The 8,764-nt window shown below is 54.8% G+C and overlaps 1 protein-coding gene across 2 annotated transcripts in view; it reads right to left on the bottom strand.

Annotated features, from left to right (window-relative positions):
* Nucleotides 1-8,764, bottom strand: part of ZNF385A (zinc finger protein 385A) — a 20,957-nt gene that overhangs the window by 9,916 nt on the left and 2,277 nt on the right. Inside the window, exons 1-2 of one of the 2 annotated variants that reach the window (XM_004716897.2) lie at nucleotides 5,467-5,537; nucleotides 4,343-4,479 (exon numbers count right to left, since the gene is read on the bottom strand). In XM_004716897.2, the coding sequence (XP_004716954.1) occupies nucleotides 4,343-4,429 (87 nt within the window). In that variant the 5' untranslated portion in view covers nucleotides 4,430-4,479; nucleotides 5,467-5,537. Of the gene's footprint in view, nucleotides 1-4,342; nucleotides 4,480-5,466; nucleotides 5,538-8,764 lie in introns of those variants that run through there. The other variant, XM_004716895.4, reaches the window with a different exon arrangement.

The raw sequence follows: 8,764 nt of genomic DNA, 5'->3' as shown, positions 1-8,764 counted from the left end.
TGTGTCTAGCACCGCTCTCTTGCAGAGACTCCTTCGAACGACAGAGGCGGGGTGGGTGGGGTGCAGGGCAGAAGCGACCTCGGGCTGGGGACGTCTTCCCTAACCTTTCTCCACCTCTTTCCCCTCGTCCGCCACCTGCCGGGGACCCCGGGTCCGTCAGCGCTGCGCTTCGTGCACTGGCTGCCCTCCGGTGGCAGAGAGCAGGCAGCGCAGAGGGAAGAGCGGTAGGTGGGCCTCGCAGCCCACTCCCCCAGACACCTCCACACCGTCTGGATCTCATCCCCTCCTGTTCCACCTCCGCACAAATCGATGCAGGGGACTGGCCTAGAGATGGGCTGGCTTTGGGAGACGATGAGGGACATGCAAGGGCAGAGGGAAGCGGTGAGGGAGTGGGAGAGAGTAAGGCAGAATGGCATCTAAGGTAGCACTGCTCATGTAGAGGAGGAGCTGGGAAGGCCATCTGAGGATGGACAGACCCCCACGAATAACAGTACCACCGCCACCTAATGTTGGCCGAGTCCCTGGAAGGTGGCAGCCACCACAATGCCCTTTTTCATCCCATCTCATCTCATCTCATCACACCGTGAAGTACTACTATTGCTCTCATTTTATAGATGAGGAAACTGAGCTTTTTTTGGGTGGGGGGTGTTAAATAATTTGCCCAAGGTCATAAGATGGTGAGTGGCTGAACTGGGATTTGAATCTAAACCTGAGCAGCCCGACTCCAAAACTCCGTACTTAACTGCTGTGCCCTACTGCCAAAGGCCTGTCTGTAGCTTTTCTGCAGTCCTCGGTCCCCTGCAGAATCTGACACTAGTGATGCAGCCGCCACACTCTCTTGGCTTCTCCAACTCTATAAGAAGCCAGGCCCAACCCTGCCCCCTCCAGTGGCGTCTCCATTTCTTTTCCTGGGACCTCCTCCAGTTCTCAGGCCTCATTCTGCTGATTCCCCAAGAGGGAAGCCTCGGCCATCCTACCTGTCTCTCTCTGCACCTCTCTTAGATAAAAATAATAGGCAATGCCATCGTCACAGCAGGTCACACTGACTGCACATTGACTTTGTGCCAGGCCTTATTGGTTGATGTGCTCAGCAACTAAGAGAAAGGTTGCAGGTTCAAGTTCGCCTAGAGGCAACTTTGTAAGAAAGGCCTGGCGATCTGCTTCTCAAAGGTCACAGCTGTGAAAACCGTATGAACTGCAATTCTACCCTCACACATATGGGGTCCACTCATGTCAACTGCCATGGAAACTGCATGATGATATCATATAACGTGCTTCTTGCAATGACCCTGGTACCCTTGCTATTCAGTTTTACAATGGAGGACCTGGGGGTGGAGAGTGGTTCAGTAACTTGCCTAAGGTTACACAGCTGCTATGTTTGGACCATCAGGGCAAACCCTGGCAGTCAGATGCCTTAAAGACCGCATTTTCTGAACCTGTCTGTGCTCATGGCTTTAAATAACTGGTGCCCCCCCCCACCCCAGGCCGTGGAGCCATGGCATGGGATGGAGTCAGAGACCCTGGATTGTGCATGTGAACTGACCAAGTCGACTTGTGACCTTGAACCAATCACACATCACAAATCACAACTCACTAACTCTCCTGGGCCTGTGTCTGCTCAAGGTCATAAGGCTGCTGCTAAGTGGTTCACGATGATGGGTTGTTGTTGAGGGTAAGTATGACTTCGGGGAGAGAGGAGGTGGGGTGGGGCCTTATGCTCTGGGAACACCCCATCAATTGCATTTTCTCAAATGTTCTTTTCTAGCCCTTGCTCGTGTTCTGTGCCCCAGTCTGGAATGTTCCACTTCTCTAAGACCCTCATTACAATCTGACTAAATTCTTCAGAGCCTAGTTCATATGCTACTGGCTTCAGGTTCTTTCACTCCGGTTGGCCCCTGAAGCCCTACCACCTCCTGAAAGTATTTCTTGACACCACCTGGGACTCCCCCCCTCACCCCCTCCCGACCAAGTGCCTCTGACATGGCTTTTCTCCTGCTATAGAACAACTGTTAGCACATTGTCTTACCTCCTAACCTGTGAGCCCCCAAGGACACAAGCCTGGCACCTAGTAAACCAAGACCAATTCTGGACTCATGCCGACCCTGGATGTGTAGAGCGAACTATTCCACGGCGTTGTCAAGGTTTTGACTTTTTAGAAGTACATTTCCAAGACCTACATCTTTCAAGATGCCTCGTGGCAACCTTCAGGTTAGTGGCTGCGGGGAGATGGTCTGCGGCCCTCAGGGTCCTTCGTCTGCAAAATGAGGATAATCACAATAGCTACCCTGTAGGGTTGCTATAAAAATTGAGATCTCAAAACACCTTATAAACTGCAAAGTGCGACACAAATGTTGGTTTGGGCTCTTCGAGAGGAGTTGGGGGAAACAGCTTCGGTTTAAAGAGAACCTTCTTTGGAGTCAAACTCTATGTGGATTGGAATCTTAGCTTTGGCATATACAGTGTCAACTGACACATAGTACTAAACTCTCTGAGCTCCCTTTCTGTCTTTCCATTTGTGTGGCCAGATTTTATGCCAACTTGATGGTACCTGTGTGGAGGTAGAGGTGGAGTTCCACCTGGCAATCAGGTGGTAGCCTGGAGATACCTCCTTGGAAGTGTGGCCTTGTAAGCGAGACAAGGAGAACTTCTTTCTCTCTGGCCCTTGGCCTTCCTCCTCGCTGGGACCCCATGTCGGCCACCAGAGGTGGCCCCGTGTGGGCTGCCAACCCGGAGAGCTGCCGGCACCCCCCTGCCAACCTGGGATCCACAGGACTCTGCACCCACCAGCCTGTGATCTCCCTGCTTCCTTCCCACTTCACCTTTCTGTGTCATCGGCCTGCAGCCACGTGAGTCCACGGAGGGTCCCGGCTAGCACTGGACCCCTGGACTTGAGGTGGACTGGGCTGGGGTGCCTTCTTGACATAAGATCACTTCTTGATAGAAAGCTCTTTCTTTTACAGAGATGAGTGTCCCTGGTTTTGTTTCTCTAGACAACCCAGCCCAACATGATTTGTCAAACCGAACTGCTAATGTCTACCTTGGGTTTGGGTTCTTGGTCCACTTTGCTTGGTTGTTGAGAAGACTCCGTGGGACTGTGTATTGAAACATCTACTGCAGTGCTTGGCTCACAGTCAATGTGTAATAGATGTTTGTGGCGGAATATGGGTCTGATGGTAGATCAGGTGAGTTGAATAATGCTAACTTGCCCAAACCTTTAGCTGCAGGCACTACTTTGGCTCAGTGGCCTACTGGCCTACCAGCTAGTCACATCCTAGAGTGGTGAGCTCAATACCTGCATCGCAGCTAACTTCCTCCTCCAAACCACTGACTGCCAGCAGGGGGTCTTCTTCCCACTCAGAGAGGTCAGACCCTGGAGTAACCCTGAACTCATCCTCCCTTCTCTTCTCCCACCCCACCTGGTGGGGGGAGGGGGGCGCGCGCAACATGGCCGACCGATCTGTTTTTTATCGGACGTCTCTCGCAGTCTTCTCTGCCTTTACGCTCACAGTGCAGGCCTGCGTCACGTGTCTGGGACAGCCTCCTAACTGGCGTCCTCTTCAGCCTTGCTCCCTGTGACACTGTGCCCTTTAAGAACCCGCCCTGCTCAAGAACAGACCATGGCTCTCTGTTTCATCGATAGTATAGTTACTTTAAGGTGACCAGATTTTAACATTGGTAAAGCAGGACACCCTTGATAAAACTCATATCCTGGCGAAATAGCCACATGGCAGCCGAAAACCGTATACCCTAGCTTGTCGTGCATTCTTTCCAAAAATCGGGACTTTTTTAAAAACGCCGCAGGACGCAGGGGAAAAAATTGTTAAAAATCGAGACTGTCCCGCCAAAAGCGGGACGTCTGGTCACCTTAGATACTATAGTACCACGATAGCATTGAATCCAGACAACTCTGCCAGCCTTCTAAGCCCCACTCCCGACACACACCTGTCCACCCAATTGTGGGTTACAGAGAGCTGGAACTTGCCAGTGGGCAGGCTTCTTCCTCTGCTGTCTGGATTTGGTACCGAACGTTCCCTGCCACCTCCCTCTGGTTACGACCATGCAACCGAGGCCTTATTAACTTCTCTGGCTGGGAGGGCGATTCGTTGGAGAGTAAAATGAGATGTTACATATAAAACCCTGAGCATCCATCGCGCCTGGCCCGGAGCAGCGATTAACAGTGTACCAGACAGGCATCGGGATTTGTGATTGACTCTACAAGGTCAAGGTCTGAGGGGAGATGGAGCCATCAAAAGAGATCAGGGATTCGATAGGAGAGGAGAAGAGGGGCACCCAGGGCCACAGGAGGGTGGGGACAGGCAGGCAGGCCGCTGCTGCTACTCACGGTGCTGTAGTTGCTGAAGAGGCCAAGGGTGGGGGCCGGCTCCAGTGGGAAGGGCAAAATCTGCTTGAGGTCCAGTGGAGGCTGCATGATGGGGGTCTGCCGAAGCAGAGGGAGGGGCCCTGCCCGGCTTAGGCTGCCTGGAAGGCAGAGAGAAGCATGCTGTGAGGCAGGAAGATAAAGGTTTGGGAGCCCCACCCCACCCTTGGCCGTGTGACCCCAGCGCATGCACACACGCACACAGACTTCCCCTGTGTGCTGGCTCCGGGGCGGTGGAGCAAGGTGCCCAGTGGGCCTGGGGGAGGGGGCAGACCCACGATCCCTTCTGGGTGGTTTTCAGTTCCCCTTCTCCAGCCTCCCGCCCCCAAGGCCTGGGACAGACTCAGGAAGAGTCTCAACCTTGTCTCCTGGCTACTGCTGATTCTGGGGTGGGGGCTGAGGGAGGGGGCTGGAGCCCAAAGCCTCATCCACCCCTTTCTTTGGGTTTTGCTTCACCTTGGGCGGGTGGGGGGGGGAGGGGGGCAAGTGTAGGTCTCAAAAGTGGCAAGTGGGTGCTTCATCCCACTGCCCAGAGTAGAAATGACAGGCCTAGATTTGCAGGTGGGAACTACTGAATCCTCAGGCTCCCCACACCTCTGGGGGCAGGTGAGGGGTGAGTGGCATCCACTCTGGGAGGCAGACTGCCTGGCCATCCTTAGAATCCCTTCTCCCAATTGTCTGGGTCTCCCACAGCCCGGCCCCTCCGCTCACAGCTCTGAGGGAGGAGGAACCTGGCTTCTGGGCGGAGAATGGCTGGGGCTGACCCCAAGGGGAAATGAAAGTCCGAACAGGCCCCGGCCCCTGCACTACCCTCTCTCAAACCTGCTTCTCCTACAAACCCCCCACCCTGAGCCACCAACCAAGTGCCAAGGGAGCAGCCCAAAGACCCTGTGGATGCCTCTGGCTTCCCTCCCACTCCCCTCCAACTCCCTTCTGTGACCCCAAGCTGCCCTTCTCTGCCCCAGCACCACCTGGCAGCCACCAGGGTCCTCAGGAGGCTGCTTGACTATTATCCTCCTTCAATCCTCTGGGGCACGGGGTCTCCAGAAGCTTTTCTGCCCACCCAACAAGCACTCCCCTTTTCATACCTTCAGTAGCTGGTGTCCACTGCCCCCAGGCAGTAGCCTGGCCCTGGCCCCTCAGGGGCCTGGGCCTGACAGTGTCCCCTTCCCTGGTTCTGCCCCCTGCCCCCTCCAGTACTAGCACCCAGCCCCCAACCCAGTCAGTGGAATCAGCCAATCAGAGTGCTAGAAAAGTGGGGCAGAGGGGAGGGCAGGGGAGCAGGGATTAGGGGAATCAGAGGCGAGAGGGAGGGGCCAGGGAGGGCTCAGGCACAGCTGGGGGCAGGGAGCTGGTCCAGGAAGGTTGGGGGGGGGGCGGTGTTTGAAGCAGAGATGGGTCTGAGCTATTGGGGGCTTGGACTCCCCACAGCTAAGGGCTGGAGAAAGAGTGAGTGAAGGCTGACTTTGACCCTTGGGCAGTTGGGGTTCTGGACCCCTGGTCCATTCCCTCCTCTTTACCCCTTACAGGGCTGGGATGGGGTGGGGCAGGGGAGAGACAGAGACAGGGACAGAGACAGGAAGAGGTGACTGAGAGAAAGGACAGAGACACTGAGGGAGAAGGACCGAGACTCAGGAAAGGGAGTGAAGTGGACCAGAGCTAGATAGTAGGGCAGAAAGCCCCCAGGACGGAAAACAGTGATAAGAAGGAAGGGAGAGAGGGACAGACAAACTGAGGAGGCCGGCTGACTGCCTCCCCTTCCTGGTGTGTCCCCTTATGGCTTCTCTCCACCCTCTTTGCCTGGCACACAAGGCCAGGGCAGCCTTAATGAGCCCCGGGCGGCATCAGGAATGGTGAGAGAAACTTGAGCAGTCCTCCTGTCCCCAGCACCCTGCTTCCACCCCCAGCAGCTGGCCTGGGGCTGGCACCACAGCCTGCCTTTGGGCACCAGAGACTGGGACTCCGCTCCTGGGCCCTTTCCCTGGCTCTAGCCTCTCTAGGCACCCACCCCTCAAACACCCCTCTTAGAGGAGGAAAACAATGAATGGAGGCGCCCACCCTGTGCAGGCAATGAATGAATGCCCACCGTTGCCACATCTGATCTCCGGGGTATCGCTGGCTATGAGGTAGCCGCGGTTCCATGAGGTAACTGATAGATGAGAAAAACGAGGCTCAGAGATGTTGAAAGGCTTGTCGTGATGTCACACAGCCTGTTTAAGTATCAGAACTGGGATTGAAATCAAGATCCTTGTCACTCTAAGGAAATTCTCTCTCCCCTCACATCACCCCAAAGGGCTCCAATCTAACTTTGAAGTAGAGGTTGGAACACAGCTTTCCAAATCTTTTTGGTGGGGCTGGGGTGAGGGAGGAGGGGCAGGGCCAGTTCCACACACTTCCTGGAGCAAGCGAGTCCTCATTTCCCCCCCAGGGAAGGGAAGGAGGGAGGGAGGCAGACAGCAGCAGCCACTCAGTTCCTTTAAGCCAGCAACTTGTCTTTCCACTGGGTGTGTGTGTGGGGGGGAGTAAAGGGAGAGGAGGGTGGGAAGTTGGAAAGATGTGGAAGTGGAGTAGGGGGTGTGCAGAAAGCGGGGGTGGGTGGAGGGGCAGCTGCAGACTTATTTGCCTGCTATCTGGATTCCTGGGTCCACCAGGTCCACGTTGAGGCTCCAGGTGGAGAGAGGCAAACACCCCCAGGTTTGTTGCTCTTCAGCAGTTGCCTCTGAGCCCATCCCGACTCATGGCTGTCCCGTGCTTCCATGCGCTTTCAGGATGGTGAGCTTTCAGGACCAGATGGCTAGGCCTGTCTGCCTGTCTTCCCAGGAGGTGCCTCTGGGTGGGCGGGTTCCAACCAGACCCCCTTCAGGTAGGGACCCCTGCTCATTGGCTGGGTGAGCAGAAATGGGGGTTTGGCTTCCTGTAATCCAGTCCTCTTTTTTTTTTTTTTTGAGAATGAAAATAGTCATCACTTTGGAGGGCTTGCTAGATGCTAACCGCTTTACATACATGATGTCCTTGTGAACAGTCCATTGTCCACTAGCTGGCTTCTCAGAGGCTTGCTCAGTCTCATCTGTCATACAAGAACAACCAGACCTGCTGCACAGTGTTGTTGAGAGGGTTGAGTGAAGGCAAGCCTGGCACACAACAATGAGGACTCAATACGTGTTTGTTGACTAAATGAATCCTCAAAGACAATGAGATTCGGCTCAGAGAAGGGGAGTAACTTGACCAAAGGGTCACACAGCTCAGGAGGGATTTGAAATTGTCTGGCTGGGCTGCTAACCCCGAGGTCAGCAGTTCGAAACCACCAGCTGCTCTACGGAAGAAAGATGAGGCTTTCTACGCCTCTAAAGAGTTACAGCCTCAGTGCCCACAGGGGCACTTCTACTCTGTCCTATAGGGTCCTTATGAGTTGAAATTGTCTCAGCGGCAGGCAGTGAGAACATGAGTCTGAGTCCTGAGATAGGGCTTTCAAGCAGAAAATTTTCCTAGGTAGACTGCAGAAAGGAGGGTCCAGGATCGGTAGCTATAGGAAAGCAGACCAGGGCCAGGGCATCCAGGACTCTGACATCTGGCTAGGTGAGGGCTTCAGGTAGGTTTGCAGAAGATGGTGGAGAAGAGCAAATGGGGTGTGTGTGCACACATGCAGGTGTGCACGCGTATGCGCATGTCCCTGCCACTTGGCGGGCGGGGCAAGGAGGTGCTGGAGCCAGGCTGGGGTAGGGCACTACAGAGGGAAGCTCATTAGAGTAATTACCTCCAGCAGCTACAACCCCACCCAGCTCCTTGGGGGGAATTGCCAACTGCTTTATTAAAGACAGAGAGCCTCCTGCTCTTTAGATGGGGGTGAACTCGTAACCCCTTGGCTGGCTGTCCATCGGTCCATTTCCATACCCTGCCTAGCTCTAGGCATTGTGACCCTACTCAGGCTCCCCCTCCAGTACTAAGACATAGCCATGCTACATCTGGCTCCCTCTAACCTACTGAGGTCTAGTCCCCCCTCTCAGTTCTCCCTTCCCCAGAAATTCTGGTCAGGTTTGAGCCCCGCCTTGACTGCCTTAGGGGAGGGGTCTGGGGCTGCAGGCGTCCAGGTAGCAAAGAATGGGAGTGTCTGTTGTCAGTTGGCTCTGGGCTGGACAGGTGTCAGGGTAGGGCTGTGGGTTAGCAGTGGTTTGGAGACTGGGCCAAGAGGTGATTAAGATGAGAGAGGTACTGGGGTTAAGGTTGCAAATAGTGTCAGGGCCTGAGGTGGTAAAAGGTGCAGGCTCAGGAGCACTGGGTTAAAATGGGGATAAGGATCTAGGGCCAAAGAAGAAACTGGAAGGGAGACGGGCACTGGAACCTCATCTTGAACTGACCTCTTTCCCCCTTTGGAACTTCCAGTCCCCC

This window comes from Echinops telfairi, unplaced genomic scaffold, assembly GCF_000313985.2.
Source record: "Echinops telfairi isolate 266 unplaced genomic scaffold, ASM31398v2 ScPeMD7_7404;HRSCAF=8442, whole genome shotgun sequence".
Taxonomy (NCBI): domain Eukaryota; kingdom Metazoa; phylum Chordata; class Mammalia; order Afrosoricida; family Tenrecidae; genus Echinops; species Echinops telfairi.
This window is presented reverse-complemented; position numbering and strand designations above follow the sequence as displayed.